This window comes from Hakea prostrata, chromosome 1 (assembly GCF_041222555.1).
Source record: "Hakea prostrata isolate BN-2017 chromosome 1, UWA_Hpros_2, whole genome shotgun sequence".
Lineage (NCBI taxonomy): Eukaryota > Viridiplantae > Streptophyta > Magnoliopsida > Proteales > Proteaceae > Hakea > Hakea prostrata.
The window spans coordinates 22,804,148-22,821,664 of NC_142600.1; the positions used below are offsets into that span (position 1 = coordinate 22,804,148).

The 17,517-nt window shown below is 36.5% G+C and overlaps 2 protein-coding genes across 2 annotated transcripts; both read left to right on the forward strand.

Moving 5' to 3' along the window:
- The first annotated feature begins 1,079 nt into the window (after positions 1-1,079).
- LOC149028325 (uncharacterized) lies at positions 1,080-11,053 on the forward strand. The gene is made up of 14 exons (XM_089135869.1): positions 1,080-1,318; positions 1,612-1,736; positions 2,252-2,335; positions 2,425-2,483; positions 2,593-2,644; positions 2,763-2,802; positions 3,939-4,034; positions 4,131-4,180; positions 4,309-4,369; positions 4,524-4,615; positions 4,702-4,944; positions 5,720-7,966; positions 8,046-8,100; positions 8,946-11,053. The coding sequence occupies exons 3-12, from the start codon at positions 2,291-2,293 to the stop codon at positions 5,870-5,872; spliced, it is 891 nt and encodes a 296-aa protein (XP_088991995.1). The 5' UTR covers positions 1,080-1,318; positions 1,612-1,736; positions 2,252-2,290; the 3' UTR covers positions 5,873-7,966; positions 8,046-8,100; positions 8,946-11,053.
- LOC149028326 (DNA repair protein RAD5B-like) lies at positions 7,829-16,572 on the forward strand. Its single transcript, XM_089150998.1, is given in 21 exon segments — positions 7,829-7,878; positions 8,046-8,100; positions 10,201-10,353; positions 10,619-10,741; positions 11,004-11,077; positions 11,224-11,359; positions 11,456-11,509; positions 11,811-11,948; positions 12,059-12,210; positions 12,315-12,396; positions 12,514-12,690; positions 12,775-12,918; positions 13,027-13,179; positions 13,445-13,512; positions 13,718-13,844; positions 13,937-14,035; positions 14,263-14,375; positions 14,473-15,046; positions 15,414-15,485; positions 15,601-15,699; positions 15,860-16,572. Coding segments are annotated over 21 exon segments (2,766 nt in total). The 3' UTR covers positions 15,983-16,572.
- Positions 16,573-17,517: the final 945 nt, after the last annotated feature.

Sequence of the window (17,517 nt, forward strand, 5' to 3'; positions counted from 1 at the left end):
TAAACGACGTTCGTTGTTTGCTTACTGGCTTCATATAATTAAGAAAACACCAGCTTTTTCGAAGCCTCTTATTCATATCTCTTATCAAAATGTGTTATTCAATAATGTTTGTCTAGCAAATCCCCCATTAATCCGAACAAACATTCAAATATTTGTCATACATTCATTCGTGAAGGGACTCCTAATGGGTTAGCACCAAGCTTGTCCATTGATTTATTTAACCCACTTTCATTTTCGTGTTCTAATTTTTGTTAGACAATATCTAATTGAGCCACCATTTTTTTTAATAGAGCATTTTTGCCCCATATTTGAATGAAAATATAATAGATGAAGAATTTGCATTTTTTTTTTTTTTTAACATTGACGAATCAAAGGATATTTTATTCCAATTTTTTGCTCTTCTTCTCCCTATGAGTCAAACTTTTCCTTGCCATAATGGATCAATTCCTATTATTATCAATGATATAAGTAAGATTTTAAATGTCCTTTAAAATTTCCCTTTTTTTGGGTAGGAAATAGCTTTGCTAATCAAACAAATCCAAATTTCATACCGTATGCTTAATTTCATCGACGCTATACTCACTTCTATTGTAGAGGTATACGGTAGGCCTTGTAAGATCTATATCCACAGTGATGCACTTACCCAAAAAAGAAATCTATGGTAACGGTCAAGATGGCATTGGTACCATTTGGATATAAAACCTTACAAGGTAATGTGGTTGATCGGATCTCAAGATCTGGAGTTAGGACCACCGGAAGTGGTAGTCTAGTGGTCTTAAGCTCACTTTCAAGTGGTTTGGTAGCTCCTGTATCCTAGGTTCGAAGTTGATAGTTCATAAGGTTAATACTTGCATAGGTCAAACTCGAAAATCCGAACATTGCCTAGTGCGGGAGCAAGGGCGCTACTACTGTGTCCGCTTTTATTTACCCAAAAAAAAATTTTGAACTAAGGTTTTGTTTCAATTTTTTTTCTTCTTTTATGGTTAAATCACTAGGTTTTTTTTTTTTTTTTTTTTTTTTTTGGGTATAATAAACACTAGGGTTTTAGGTGGTTACTTGTTAGGGTTTTTTGGGCAGTTTCTTTCCCATCTTAATTACAAAACATCCCGCCTTTACTAAAAATCAAGAGGAACACTTGTACTCCGGCTAATAAATAAGGGAAAGGTTTCCTCTCCAAAAAAACAGTTTGACTCTGATTCGATCCAACCGTCAAGTAGAAACGAACAAGCTCTACGGCACGCGGGGCTGATACGTGGTATACCTGTTCGTTCGTTCGTTCGTTCGTGTGAAAACCCAAACGAAGCTTCGTGGTGTCTCGGTAAGTTGATCATTCTCTTACATTCTCTCTGTCTCCGTTTTGTAGTTGCGGTTACTCTGCTTCTTGAATATTTGCATATCCTTCTATCCGTCTTTTCACACCATTGTTAAGTTACTGTGATTTTCAAGTTTAATGAAATAAGACAACACAATCGTAACTGTGATTCAGTTCAGTTACCGAATTGTTAATCGCATGATTAAGTTAGGCATAATGAATCTCATAAACTTTTCCAAGTATTTTATTTTTAAAACATAATTTTGGATTGATCAAAATTTGTTTTGTGATTCTGAAAGCCAACAAATCCTAGTCGCAATTGAGTTCCATTGCTGAAAGACAGAGAGGGACAGACAAAGAAAGAGGAAGAATTGGAGTTTGAAGAAACCAAGTCTGGTTACCCGTGCATCTTACATAGGTTGAGGTAACTAGTATTCATAAGTTCTTGTCAATTATTCTTCTAGGTTATGTTTATTGATGAAAAACCTACATCATGGATGTAATTTGGGGAATTTGAATAATTGTTTTACATTATAACCGGTCAAGTTGGTGCTTGTCAAGGGATTGGGGTTGTTGCCGTTGTTTGAGTTGCATTTTAGACTGAAGTAGTGATTGATGTTCCTGGACTATCTTAGCAGTCAAAATATTGAGGAGTGTATTGAGTAATATACGAAATCCTGGGTAGGGTATTACTCAATGGACGTAGGCAGCTTGGTCGAACCACCTGGGGCGTTCATTGTGTCTTTGGTTTATTTTTCTTTGTTACACATATTAGAGTATTTTGATTGCAGAGTGGTGGTACACTGTTTGATAGACCCAGCCACATTGGGGTGTGTGGTTGACTTGTCCGTGTGATTCAATTGATCAATCTTGTTTTGAGATTAAAGAAGAATCACATCAACATAATTTTTTGAAGATATTGATTCACTCCCCTCTCAGTGTCAACGTAGGAATAACACTATCAGAAAGGGTACAAAAATGGAGCCAGAACCCACAACCAATCCATCTATTGCTCCCAGGAAGGTGCAACTTTTATACTCTTGTTTCATTCAGTTGTGGTTAAAATTAATAGATTCACTTCATTCTGGTTTTTTTTCATTGAGCTTCTACAGGTGAAATTTAAGCCAAAAGTTCCTCCTCGCAGAGAATCCAAACTTGTTGAAATCAAGAAGTAATATTCTTCCCTCCCCCCGCGCTCCCCGTACCTATATTCAATTGCTAGAATTTATTGGAACATCTTGTTAATCTTCTTCTTCCTCCCTGACTTGTTTTCTTACTAGTGAGATTGAGAATGAAGATGTCAAGGCCAGGGAATTGCTGCAGCGTATCAATGTACTTTGTTTCCCTTACACTTACTGTGTCCTTTATCATTGACAGCCCTAATACTTCCTCTGAGGGGCTGTTTGTTCCTTACTCCTTGTTGATTTGAACTGCTGGTCTGCATCTATAGGAAAATGCTGCTAAGGGAAATCCTAAATTTGAAAAGAAATGTAAGTATAACTATCTTTTGACATTTTATATTACTTTCAACTCAGATTACAATTTTTTATTTCTAGTTGTTGTCTCTTTCTTCTGCATTCTATCCAATTGGTGCATCAGAACATTTAGTAGTTGTTTCTATTGGTGGCTTAAGTGATAAACAACACTACAGAAAAAAGTGCATGTATTGTAGAGAATGATGCAATTCTCAGTTACGAAGGACGTCGAATCTTATCATATTACGAATGATTTTCCGCAATCAACAGTGACTATGTTTCTTGACAAAAACTTGAATTTTCACTGTTTTTTTTTCTCCCAACATTCTCCTTTTTCTCACCATACTCATGCCTTTAGTGTTTAGTTTTTGCCCACTAGGATGAAGTTATAAAACCTATTCCATATGTCCTAACGAAATCAATGATACTAATGAGACAGAATAAGTATTTCCAATATAGTCAAATAAAATTGGTTGCTTGTTGGAATAAATTGTGCTAATTGTATTATTTACTGGTCGAATAAGAAATTGTTTGAAATGAGGTGAGCCACTTATTTGATTTAAGAGTTCCAGTTTAATGATTGGTTGAGATTTTCTTTAATTGTTGACTCATTAGTCAAAAGATAGACAACGAGGGTAATTGAGGTTTAGCATAGAGTTTGAAAACGATTGAATTGTTTATTTTTCTTAGCCGATTGAGAGAATGTGATGCTTTATGTGTTGGGACTAAAAAGTAGCATTTGATATATTAACTTGGGAGAAATTAAACAGAACATCAGGGGCTGGAATGATGGGTCCAGTGAGAAACCTTGGTGGATGGTATGGGTACATGGAATGGAAGAGTTCTGTTCAAGTAGGTTAGTTGGATCTTAGCACCGTAGTTGTCATGGTGCTTAGGCAAACCAAGGCACTAGAGAGAGTTAAAATACCAATCGACACCAATTATGCAAACAACCATCCAAGTGCCCAAAGGTGCCCAGGTTGACCATAATGCCTAGACGCCAAATATGATTAGCATAGGATGTCGGGTTATTTGGTTAGCAGTATTAATTGGGTTTATCCAAAATATAAAGATTTTTATCGGTTAGCTTATACAGCAGCATCTTGATTCATCAGTTTTTGTGATTTGTTTTTGTCTTTCTGAACATGCAGCGGCACCTGTGCAAGTTGCATTTGGTCATGGAAAAGCAACAAACTTCATCAGGTCATATGGCCCTCCCAAAGGTGCCAGTCCTAATAGATCTCAAGGTTCTTTTTCTGATGGCCCCTCCTTTGCAATCTTGGAATCTGACTGTCCAACCCTGCCATTTAAATGCATATAACCTTGACATCTTGTTTTTGCAGATGGTGCTAGCATGCCAAGCCACTTTGAGAAAGAATACAAAGAGCCTTGGGTAAGTAAAATTTTGACATATATTTCGATAGATCACGACATTTCATACGCTAGAGAGGAGGAGAAGATTATATAAGAAATCTCTCCCAATTCAATTTTTTTACTTATGTTTCTACTATGAAACTGCAGAATTACTATTCCTACTATCCTCTCAGCCTTCCTCTGAGGAGACCGTACTCAGGAAATCCAGGTAGGTATAAAGGTGTATCTTGAATGAAATGTATTTACTTTAGAAGTGTTAGAACACATGCTATCCAAAAATGGCATGGCATGTTCAGCATGCAGAAGGAAGCTTATTTCTATGATTGATGAATTTGCATAGAACTTGATCCATTTTGTTCCAGTGTTACTTGATGAGCAGGAATTTGGGGAGGCTTCTACAAACTCAACTTTTATTGAGAAATCTACAAATTCAGCTAAAGAGCTTGGGTTAATGGTTTGTAGCTTGATTAATTCAGGATGAAACAATACATACCCAGCTGAACACAGATTCTCTTAACACCTGCTTGTGGTTCTTGACAGGAAGAACAAAAAGAACAAAAAATGATATTTTTTCAATTGCCTAAATCATTGCCTTTGGTAAAGCGATCAGCAGCTGCCGAGACTGATAGCAATGAGGCAACTGGAACTGTAGGACCATCCAGTAATATTGGTTTGTCAGAGAAAGGCTGTAGCTTTGAACATTTAAAAGCTGGTCTAATGGGTAAACTTGTAGTTTATAAAAGTGGCGCTGTCAAGCTAAAGCTTGGAGATACCCTCTATGATGTGAGTATATGCCACAATTATTCATTTGAAGCCACACTTTTGCATCTCTCTTTTTTTTTCCTCCCCAAATTAAGCAATCTTCAAGAATTTAAACAAACATAAAGACTCTACCTTTTTACTCTTGGATGATGGATACATATATTATCAATATGTTGCCTATGCACTAGAAGGAACCTAATGTATGGAGGGAGACTTCTGCCTTTTTGGATTTCTTCCTAAAAACTGCTCTCCTGTGTTTTGGTATAAAAGATCAAATGAATGTGCCTTACTGTGTGTATGTAAAATTGACTTCGTACACAGATATGTTAATTCTCATGTCTCAAATATCAGTGATTGGTTGGACACTCGAGATTGGTTACTAATGATTGATATATAAGCTGTTACTATGAATATAGATTGGAAAGGGCTTCTCTAAAGTCTAATTAGCAAGGAAATTCAACTTTTTAGGAAGGGGACCATGATCCATGAGTTGTTCAAGGAATGGTGCAACCCCTGTCCATCAATCCAAAGGGGACCAAAACAAGAAATTCTTGTTTATAATATGAGTAAAAGAGAAAACACCCACAGTGCAGAAAGTGCAACTCTATCTTACAGTCCTTAGAGCACTTCATCATACTAAGCCATATTATACAGGAGAATTCTAAGCTACTAAACATACTTGCATACAAGAAAATCTAAGCAATACACTAACAAAGTCAATGAGCATTTTGTAATTCACTAATTTATGATGTACCAGCTTTTCTAAGGTGTGCCTAACTAGTTGTGGCTTGTGTAGGTTTCACCAGGTTCAGATTGTGCTTTTTCTCAGGATGTTGTGGCGGTCAATACTGAAGAGAAACGTTGTGACTGTCTTGGGTTGCTTGACAAGCGTGCCATTGTTACCCCGGATGTTGATTCCCTCCTGAGTAGGCTTGCTAACGAGGATTAGTATTCACTTAATTATTCCTCCTTTGGCTCTATTTTTTATAAGGCAAAGCCTACTATAATAGGGAAGTCCTCTAGCAATACTAATGGCAAAGTAGGACTTGTACTTGAATTTTTCAATGCAAATATAGAGTTTCTTTTGAAATCAATTTTGCTTTGCTCCATGAACATAGATTTTGGTTCTCCAGCGTTGGAGAATATTTGCAATGTTTGTAGCGGAGTAAGAGAATGATAATAAATACATTGTTTTGAGCAAAAATAAATAAGTAAAATATGCTGTTTGCAGCATAAAGGACAATCCTCTTGTATTATGCTTGAGATTCTAGTTTGGCTTAAAGCAGGTTCTTGGCAACCATCTGTGGTCTTCTGGCTATGGTTAGAACTTGATTGACCAGGGCTGGGTGATCCCTTTGTTTGCTCAACTTGGCTCATCTTTCCCAGAGTTGCCAAGATTGGTTTGGCTTAAGGCATCATTCAACTTGGCAAAGTGAAGCTCTAACTCATTTTCTACTATTTATTATTACAGCACCATAAATTTGAAGGCTTGAGAAATTACTTGGCCGGAAACTTGATCTATAGCCTGTTGTGATGAATGCAAGAACATAAAACATCTATGTAAAAATATGGTGACACTCAGAATTTTTCCACTGTGGTATTAACATATTAATCACTCTTCTGCGATAGCATGGAGTTTTCAATGCACATATGGGGTAAGCTTTGGGAAAGGAGAGGTGTTTCAAGAGTTTGAATTTTGGGCCTAGTCGCATTAGTTAACAAAATCTTAAATTGACATCGGGGACCAGCTAATTTCAAAACGAATCAATGGAGTACATTATTCGTGTTTTGATGTCGAACCTATACATGGAGAAAAAAAGAATAGGAACAGAAGAAAAAAAAATCTCTGAGAGACCAAGTGTATTTGTTCAACTAGAACCTCATAGTATAAAGTCAAGAGTTCAATTCTTTTTTGAGCCAGGGGTGAGTACTGTTTAGATAAAATAGTTATCCACAATCCACATGTATCAAATGATACAAAGGAAGATGTTAATTATAACTAACAGACATAGGCATGTATATATCATATCATATCATATCATATCATATCATATCATACTACTATTATAAAAGTATGAACTCAAGGAACATGGCTACATTTCGTTTGCCTCCAATACCCTTGTATATTCAATGAATTAGACATTTGTACTACTAATAAATGATGTCTATAATCGTCAATTAAACAAATTAATTAGGCACATATATTTCCTAACTAATAATAACTAATAAAGTCTATGAAATAATGGTTGAAACAATTCCCAACCACATTGGAGATTCATACTGAAGTCCAAATGGTAACAACTTCTCATCTCCGGGGGCAACTCTAATGGCAGAAGGCGAAGACGTGCATCTCTCACACCTTCTCCACTGCCCTCTCGATTTGGTGCCATGGATGCGACTCCAACCCCATCAAGTACTCAGAGTAGGAGGTCTACGAGGAACGCGCCCAATAACATCTTTTCAGCCTTTAAACAAATGAGAAAATCATAAAAGTAGCATTTTCAGCCATTAGAGCGATCAAAAATTGAGAGTTGAGAGAGACGACTCAGACGAGGATTGCGCGACCAGTTGCGAGTTGAGGTAGTCTTCTCTGTTCAGATCATTAACCTAAGTTTTTGTTTATGAGTTTAATCGATTACATTTCTATCCTATGCTCTATTACGGATATCCTTTCAAAACCTCTGTTTTACTAGCTTAACATATTGATTAATCTATTTAGGAAATGGTAAATTGATGAAACGAGTACTGATTCATCATATTCTGTTCCTTTCATATCTCTTTTGATTTCGAATTTGATATGCTGGTGGGTTAGGTTGTTCTTGCATTTGTTTAAGTGAAGCAGAAATGCTTCACTAAACATTTGTTTGTGATTTACTAAGTTCAAAAGGTGAGGCTGGCTTGCCAGATGAAATTCGGAGGAAGATTGAAGACGGGATCAGCCATAGATACAGGCAGGTGATGAAGGTAAAACCAAGAATTGCACATTAAATTTCACCTTGCAGTGGAGATCCAGTACTTCTGTGTACTCTGTACCCACAAACAGGTACTAAGTATTCCAATTTTACATATCTCTTCCAAGGTTATGGTTTGCATCTGTTGATTTTCTTTTGTTGGTTTTTCAGCTATCGGCTTGAAGCAGAATTTGTTCCCCTTCAATTTGCTAAAACTTCATGCAAGGTAAGCATAATATGGTACCTCCTGACTGGATAAAGAGGTAGCTGCACAGTATGCATATCATACTATTTTATATTTATCCTTTTTAAAGAGATTTGCCTATTTTGAGCCATGTATCCTTATGTATGTTGCCCAGCCATGCTTTTACCAGAAAAAATGTTGCCCAACGTTGATAAGTACCATGTACCTCCCACTTCAAGAAAAGAATTAGAAAAGGGACATAAGAGACCAACTTTTTTGGACATAAGAGGTTATATGATTACCTTCTTCTTGAACGTTTCTGGTGTGTTCTTCCACTTTTGGAACAGATACAGCCCAAATCATGCATCAGACTATTTTTATGTTTTTTGGAATGAATTGGATTTTTAGCATACTTCTGATCCCCATAGAGGAAACACCAAATTTGTGTTCTTTCTTAGAAGATGGAGGATGCAGCCTTATCGAGGACAAAGTGGTCTTTTTGAACAAAAAACATAGCATTATCCTGTTCTTTCTCCTTCCCCATCCATGAGCCAAAAGTCCCAAAACCTTGTTTGCCTTTATGTTGCCATCTCCCTCCGCAACTCAGTGTTTAGAAATCACAACTCATAAGTTGATATTTGAAGAGTTGAGGGTGAGAGATGGGTGTTAGACTTGGAATGGAGTGGCAGACAAGCATCTCTGTAGAAATTACCCATGGTGGCAACTGATAGTATGGGCAAATGTGATCTTGCTCTCAGATTTGAACTTCCTCTGTCAAATTTTCATTTAATACTGTTTCTTTTTTATTAACTGTGTAAATTTCTTCTAGCATCATGATTTAAGAAACTTTAATGGCATTTGAGCTTAATTTATTGGTTTTCAAGCAGATTGAGTTTTGAGCTATTTGGAAATTTCCATGGCTGTGCATGTTGGAAGCCATTGTAGCTAGCTCTGTCAAAGTTTCTCCACAGGTATTTCTAAACATTATTTTTTTTAATAGCCGGAGGTATTACATTTGGTTATGTTTATTCTTTACTTGAACTCCCCTGCCTCTTTTAAGAGTTTCTATTACTTTGTATGTCCAAAGGTATGTCTGGCTCTTATATACATCACAAATCAACACCATTTATCTTATTCAACTGCTGACCTAAGTTTCTGGGGTTTTGAGATTGTTAGGCCACCTAAAGAAGGCCAAAGAAACTTTTTGATATGCCTACTATATGCCAGTCCAATGGGCAAGGTGGTGGGTGAAGGAGTGGCTGTTGGATTTCAGGCAGACTTCACCAACTGTGAGCTAAGTATGGGTTGGAAGTTCTGTCTCAGTTTTGCTGCTGATCATAGCACTATATTTTTCCATATGGTAAAATCATTAATAATGTATTGCAACTGTGTAAACTGTCGACAAACATGCACTATTCATGTATCTTAGTTGTATTTCACGATATCGTAACTATCTTTTAGGCACTATTCTTTTCTATCTATCTATGAACTGTCTTCCTTAATGGAATGGTGGATGTTATCAATTTATTTATGAAGTTTCTTGTTGGACATAATTTATTTTAAAACAATATCATTTATAGGATTACCAACTTGAGGTTCAAGGACTGGGAGTTCTACCATCAGCTGAAAATTCTCACGCAGACAGCCCAATGGGTATGCTTTCCTATTGTTTGCTTAGAAATGTCTGAATGGGGCACTTCAAGCCTTCATCTTCCTCCAATTGAATTCACTAGCCCACACCCCCAAAACCCAAATTTTGTTTTATGCTTGGGATGCAGGCATCCATAGAATTACAGTTTCGGGCATCTGAGTACCGTCAATAATCTTGCATATAAATGGTAGTTGAAGGAAACAGGTAATGCTGCAGTTCAAGGATTCTTATTGGCAAGATCTTGGCCTCTTTTCCAATCAATGCCATTTCTTCTGTGGGTTACTCTTTTGATAAAGCATTGGTGTAGCAGCTTCTGTCCTACTAGACCCATGGAGCAGAACAACTTGATTCATGTTATTAGATTTCTCATATATTGCTATTGTTTTCTATTATGGAATTTGTTACATGTATGGCTTTTACTTATAGCTTAGAGGCATTTAAATTGGGGGGCTGGAGTTTGAAATTATTGATATTCACTTTGACATCACCAGGTGGAGAAAAATGAACTGAGGAATCAGAGAGATGAAGGCAGAGCTGCAACTGTATGGGGGAATGGGGTTTTGTATGCTTGTGACAGTAACTCCTTTGATGGAACAGAGAGATCTATTAGACCTCCAACTAATGCATTATGTTCTTGGTCTGACGTTGGATAGTTTAAGTGAAATCGTGGTTAGGTTTTTCGGTGAACGTAGCAAGATTTTTTGTTCTAATTGCCTAAATTGGATGGATTTGATTTTTGCGTCCTCTTTTGCAGCACACTTTCCCAACGATTTAGATAAATATAACAGAACCAAAAGAGGCAAGGAGGTCTAAAAAAGGATTTAACTGATGGTTGATGGCTCAAATTCACCAGTAGATTCATGGCCTTCATTTTTCCGAGGGCACTGGGAAGGTTGGAAAGGCTACTAGGGCAAGAAATTTTCTTTCCTTGATAACTACAGCAAGTTTGTTAGACGTGAAAAGCCTATACACTCATGGTCTGATTCTGATGTTGAAGAATTCATCGCTTCGGATCCAGTTCACGGCCCAACTGTAAATTTCATTATTGATTTGTCAGATTTGATCTATTTCTGAGTTCCACTTTTATTCAATATTTGGGTATTCTTTATCATACTTCTAGTTTTTATTGAGCTGATATCTTGTTAAATTTCAACATTCAACGTTCTTTGTCAAAGAACGTGAACTATCACGTTCAACGGATTATTGAGATGGCACAACATTTAACTCTCATATTAGCTCTCTTCTAACACTTGATGTTAATATTTCAATCTTTTCGTCTAATAATTTTAACAAGGTAAAGTACTATGGCCGTTTTGTGGGCACACCTTCAGTCCTTACGCTGATGCAAGAAATCCCACTATACTTAAGGTGATGTTCACTAACAAACGCAAGTTCTCCTATTTTCCATTTTCGTTTCCTCTTGCTGCATATATATAGCTATAACCTGATTTGATTCTATTAGAACGGACACTTCTGAAAATACCAAATTGTATCTTTTCCCCCTGGGTTTGCAGTTTTTATGTGCATCATTCAATTTTCAGCGAGGGGGACCCAACTTCGTGGAATTTGGTTGAATCATCAATGCCATACTCTACTTCTCAGCCTCTCCCGCATTTGTTTATACTGCTAAATATCATACCATTTCGGAAGGTCTGCAGCTTTCTCTCCCCTTGAGAAGTTAACTGTCCTTTATTCATTTTTCCATGTCTTGGAACTCATATTTTGTTTATGATACACTTGTATCAGGCAGAGTTTACACCAGAGGAACTGGATTCTCGAAAGCACAAGTTAAACTTGAAAGTATGTAGGGCTGGCATATTCTTACCTTAATTATCAATTCATTCTTGTCAAATGTGTTGTGACATGGTAGTTGTTTTTTTTTCCTTCGTTTGTATGTATTTGTGCAAAGCCAGTAACTGTCAGTGCCCATTTTCTGCTTTGATTTTTGTACTTGTACTTGCATGATCACTTCAGTATCCATGTTGTAAATGAACATGATTTTACATGAAACTCACTTGCATTTAATTAACCTTTGTGAAGCTCGTACTGAAGCTGTTTTTCTTAGTCCGAAATCCTAAAGATGCATTCTTGCAAATTATAGGGTAGTTCAGCTCGCTTTTCCAGTACTAAGAGAAGAAAGGACAACCAACAAGTTTCTGTACCAAACAACGATGAACAGGCTATCTCAGAGTCGGCGTTGAATGAGCTGGTTGGTACAGCTAATGTATCCAACTTGAAGGTACTGTTACAGAATGTGTTTAAGATTCTCTATATATTTATTATAAACCTCTGTTATACATAACCTATATATCATCCAACACTGGGTCTCTGATTTTCAATATTTTTCAGGAGATGGAACCCCCGAACACACTCAATTCTGTTTTAAAGCCTTATCAGAAACAAGCTCTCTACTGGATGACAGAATCGGAGAAGGGTTCAGATGCTGTGGATGCAGCAAATACACTACATCCATGCTGGGTAGCTTATCGTATTTGTGACAGGTATGCAGTTACAAAAGAACAGAACCATCCTTTAATCTGTAGTCTGTAGACATGTTTCATTTTTGAAGTTAATATAGCTGGTGCTGAATGATGTCTTTGATCAGGAGGGCCCCTGCAATCTATGTGAACATCTCCACAGGGGAAGCAACTACTCGATTCCCCAGGGCAACGCAGATGGCCAGAGGAGTGAGTTTCTATTGAACCCTTAGGCCATCTCAGTGTGAATCCTTGCCTGAAAGAAATCTATACATATCTTCTTTTTAGTGTGGAGCTCCTTTATCACACAGTATATCTTTCTGTTAGATTTTAGCAGATGCAATGGGTCTTGGGAAAACTGTGATGACAATCGCTCTTATACTTGCAAAGCTAGGCAGGGGTGTCCCATATGATCGTAAGTCCAACTCTCATTGGAATATCAAGACGACAGTAAAAGGGGTCACTCTTATTGAATGTCCCATGGCGTTGTTAAGCCAGTGGAGGGTGAGTTTTACTTCCTGATTTCTTTTAACATTTGTTAGCGTTTTCTTTTATGGATGATTTCTTTTCATTTGAATGATGTTGCAGGATGAGCTTGAAGCCCACTAAAAGGCGGGCAGTATATCAATTTTTGTCCACTATGGTGGTGATAAAAGTAGTAACCCCAGAGTGTTTTCAGAACCAGATGTGGTTTTGACGACGTATGGTGTCTTAAGTGCTGCTTTCAAACAAGTAAGAAATACTGTCTGAGTTCTCATCACACTCTTCCCACTATTGTCTTTATGATCCTATTGACTTCTTTTATTCATTATAATAGATTATTTTCTCTCTTGACAACAGGATACTGGTTCAAGCATTCTCCACCAAGTAGAGTGGTTCAGGGTGGTGCTTGATGAAGCGCACACAATTAAATTGTTAAAGGCCATGGTTGCTCATGCAGCTTTTGCGTTGTCCTCTCATTGCAGGTGGTGTCTTACAGGAACTCCTCTCCAGGTTTGTGTTGCTTCTAGTTGTATTTTTCTCTGCTTGGTTCATAGTTGCTTTACACCCTGGAGAATGGTTACTAAAAGCCAAGGGCTTAGGAATAAAAAACTTGCTTGTTTGATGAAATTGTTTCATTTATTTGGCTTATGATGACTAGCTTTGTTTAGTTCATGATTTCATGGACTGGTTATTTTTTATTAGTGAATTTGAAGATTGGCAAGTAATATGTGCATTCTATTGTTAACTTAAGGAAACTTCTTACTGATGGATGCAGAACCGTTTGGAAGACCTATACAGTCTTTTGCGTTTCTTGCATGTTGAGCCATGGTCCAACTGGCAATGGTATGATCCTACTGATACATCAATGGAACTTGTAAAAATGTATATTTTCAGACAATTGATTAATAGTGTATAACTTTAGTGATTTTTTGGGAGGTGTCTGGGAGTTGCTGATGTTGGTACTTCAATGCCTGTTTCAACTAATGGTACCAGCTTCAGTTTTAACGTTAACTTTTGGTTCTTATTCCACTATTTACCTATTTATCAGGTGGAATAAATTCATTCAAAAGCCTTATGAAAATGGCGATGAAAGGGGCCTGAGATTGATTAAGGCTATTCTTAGGCCACTGATGCTGAGGAGAACAAAGGAATCAAATGACAAATATGGAAGGTGGGTCAGTTCATTTTCTTTTCTCACCAAAATATTGTGCCAGAAATTATGTTTCCTTTTTCATAATGTTTATGACATAGCTACATATGATTCAAGCCCATTCTGGTTCTCCCCCCTGTTGAGATCAAAACTGTTGTGTGCGTACAATCTGAAGTTGAAAGAGATTTCTATGATGCTCTCTTTAAGAGATCAAAGGTAAATTCGTGAGGAAGTTCATTATCGTACTCACCATCTGTTTATATCTTCTTCATAGACATTATTGATGGAAATTGGTAGAACAATCTCACTAGTCATTGGAAGAAAAAATTAGACATACGACTTCTTTTGTGGTTTTTTCTTAGTTGCTAAGCTTTAAGCTAGGTTAATTTGCTGAGTTTCTTACTATTGGGAGCTTACTATTTATGGTGTGATGATGAAATCAGGTCCAATTTGACAAGTTAGTTGAACAAGGCAAGGCACTCCACAATTTTGCAAATATTCTTGAGCTTCTACTCCGATTGAGGCAGTGCTGCAACCACCCATTTCTTGTCATGAGGTGATTCAAAGTCTAAGACCTTTCAAAATGTGGTTGTCATAATTAATCATTTGGCCTTTTTTCTTTCTATTGATCCTTTTTGTTGTGACAATTTTAGTCGATGCAACACCAAAACTGAACGCTATGTAGAGTTGGACAGACTTGCAAGGCGGTTTCTTGAAGGCAACTCTAATCCATCCAATCTGAACCAGATAGTTCCAAGTCGAGCTTATGTTGAAGAAGTTGTTGAGGATATTCGTCAGGGCAAAGAAACTGACTGCCCAATCTGCCTAGAGTTTCCAGAAGATCATGTAATAATTCCATGTGCACACCGGATGTGCAGGGAGTGTTTGCTTAAGAGCTGGCCAACCCCAGAAGGAGGTCTCTGCCCAATTTGTAGGACACCACTGAAGAATAATGACCTAATAGCATGCCCATTGAACAACCAATTTTGGATTGATATTGATAACTAGAAGGAATCATGCAAGGTTTTGAAGCTTCTTGAGTGCTTGGAGCTTTTATCTGGTTCTGGTGAAAAGAGCATTATCTTTAGCCAGTGGACTTCATTTTTAGACCTGTTGCAGAACCCTCTGGAGAAGAAAGAAATTCAATTCTTGAGATTTGATGGAAAAATGGATCAGAAGCAAAGAGAGAGGGTCTTGAAGGAGTTCAATGAGACCAAAGAGAAAATGGTGAAAATCTATAGCTTACTCTTTAACTTTACAAATGTTGACTGTTTCAACCATTGGTTTTTTCTAATAGAAGCATTTGATATGGATTCTCTTGCAACTTTTGCTCTAATCTGACACCCGTGTGTGGCTTTCTTAGTAGATATAGACCTTATGGAATCTTAATGCACTAGGGTTTCAAATTAATAATGTTGAATTGAAGCATCACAGAAAAATGTATTGTTTTTATTTACATGTTCTTCTAGTTCATATATATTCACAACTCAGAACATTCATTCCGAGTCTTGATGTTAACTGCTCATTTTGACTTCTTTCTATGTTTGTGGATTTACAATTGATTAATGTTCTTCCAAATCAATCCCAATTACAGGTGTTGTTGATGTCATTGAGAGCTGGGGGTGTCGGTTTAAATTTGACTGCAGCATCTAATGTTTTCATAATGGTAAATTTCATCTACTATTTCCTCTGCACGCTCTGACATGTAAATTAATGATTTCAAATTTTAGAATATGCAACAAAAAATTCATTCATCTGATTGATGTCTTTGAAATGAGAAGGATCCATGGTGGAATCCTGCATCAGAGGAACAAGCCATAATGCGAATCCATAGGATTGGGCAAAAACGAAGAGTTCGTGTCAAAAGATTAATTGTGAAGGTCAGGTTTCCTATCTAACTTATCAATGTCCAGTGATCTCCATAAAAACGAGTAAATTTGAGTGAGTGAGCAAAGGAAAACAAATACGTAAAAAGTACAAGGACTTCACTTCTATTGGGTTTGAACTTGGAAGTAATCTGTAGAAGGATGTGTGTTGCAGGATACAGTGGAGGAGAGGATGCAAGATATCCAAGCAAGGAAGCAACGGATGATAGCAGGAGCTCTCACTGACGAGGATGAACGAACTACCAGGCTTGAGGATCTCAAAATGCTTTTCAGATAGAACTGAACTCACTCAGAAGATCCTGTCTTATTTTGTTTTTTGGAAGTTTTTGTATCTATGTAGATATGCACTTGGAAATGTTTTGGTGCTTAGATTATAGTCTTATATGCTAAGGTATAAATATAACTTAGAAGCCATTAAAGCTTCTTCATCCTTGCTGCTTCATTCTGGAAGATAAGTCTTTGAAGAAAGACTTACATTGGTTAGTTTGCTATGGAAATCTGAATTGGATTTAATTAGGTGCTGTGCTGGCCATGAGCAGACTTACATTCCGCACGTTACCATTGTCAATACATGGAGGAAGGCGAGAAGAAAACGTTGTAGTCTTGTTAGACGAGTATAAGTATGTATTTTCTCTACTCTATGTATAGGGTTATGCTTATACGTTGTATTTCTTTAAGTATTTAATATTTAATAAAACGTGTCCCCATACATATACCAGAGAAACAAGTAAAGGATAAACAGAGAAAACGTGTCCACAAATATATACAAATAAAAACATAAATTTTCTTTCTTATTTTTTGGGATAAATGGCATATACCTTCCGTTTCTATTTCTGACCTGCAAAATATAAATAAGAAAAAAAAAAGGTAGAGCATTATGGTTCACTTCACTTACGGTTAAGTCGGTTAGGCACAAGGTGTGAAATGACCATCTTACCTTTCATGAATATTTTTTTTTTATGAACTCATGTATATCTAGTGCCACGTTTTTCCATAATGAAAAATAGTGACAAGAAATTATAAATTAAATGATATTTAATTTTATGGAAGCAATGTGGCATTTGTATTTTACTTTTGAATATTAGGGTATTCAGGTTCTTCTGTTCTCATTTACAATTGGCAATTGTTGAGGATGTTTTGAGTTTTAATTTTCAAGCTCTCATCTGTGGATGGATCTACACTATCCATGATATTGCGTTCATGTATAACATTTAATTAAAAAAAAATCATGTTTAAAAGGTAGGGTTTATGTAGGGTCCACATAATACATAGGATTCAGATTTGACTCCAAATATTAGGATGTGTAGGACTTGATCCAAACGAGCCATTAAAAAAAATTGACTTAATTAAAAATGACTTAATATTTTTTAGTGAAGGGGTCAAGGATTTGACTTTCCTCTTACCATATATACTAGTCTCCCACTTCCAAATTCATCAAATTCTCATCTTGTCCCTTTTTATTTATTTTAATTTTATATAATAATAGTAATAAATTAATACGATTACTCAGATAAATACCTGTCCAGGACAAATACCCAACAGCCAGAAGGAGTGGAAATAGGTCAATTTGGCACTCTCGCAGTGACAGAGCCTTCCAAGCCAAGATTAAGTTATAGAATTAGATATTTTGGAGAAGTGAAAAAAAAAACACATGACAAAAAATGAGAAGTCAAGACCATATTGTTCATTTTTGACCTTATGAATGACTGACACACGTGCAAATGGATTACTTGGAAAGGTTAAAATTGAATTTAGAATTTTTTTATTTATTTTTTTATTTTTTTTTTTATATTTCAAATTCATCTCAATCCT

Excerpts from the sequence above, each read along its gene's own strand:
- LOC149028325 (XM_089135869.1), top strand. The coding sequence starts at position 2,291 with ATGGAGCCAGAACCCACAACCAATCCATCTATTGCTCCCAGGAAG. Across the intron at positions 2,336-2,424 it reads CATCTATTGCTCCCAGGAAG|GTGAAATTTAAGCCAAAAGT; the intron begins GTGCAACTTTTA and ends GAGCTTCTACAG. Across the intron at positions 4,945-5,719 it reads TTGGAGATACCCTCTATGAT|GTTTCACCAGGTTCAGATTG; the intron begins GTGAGTATATGC and ends TGGCTTGTGTAG.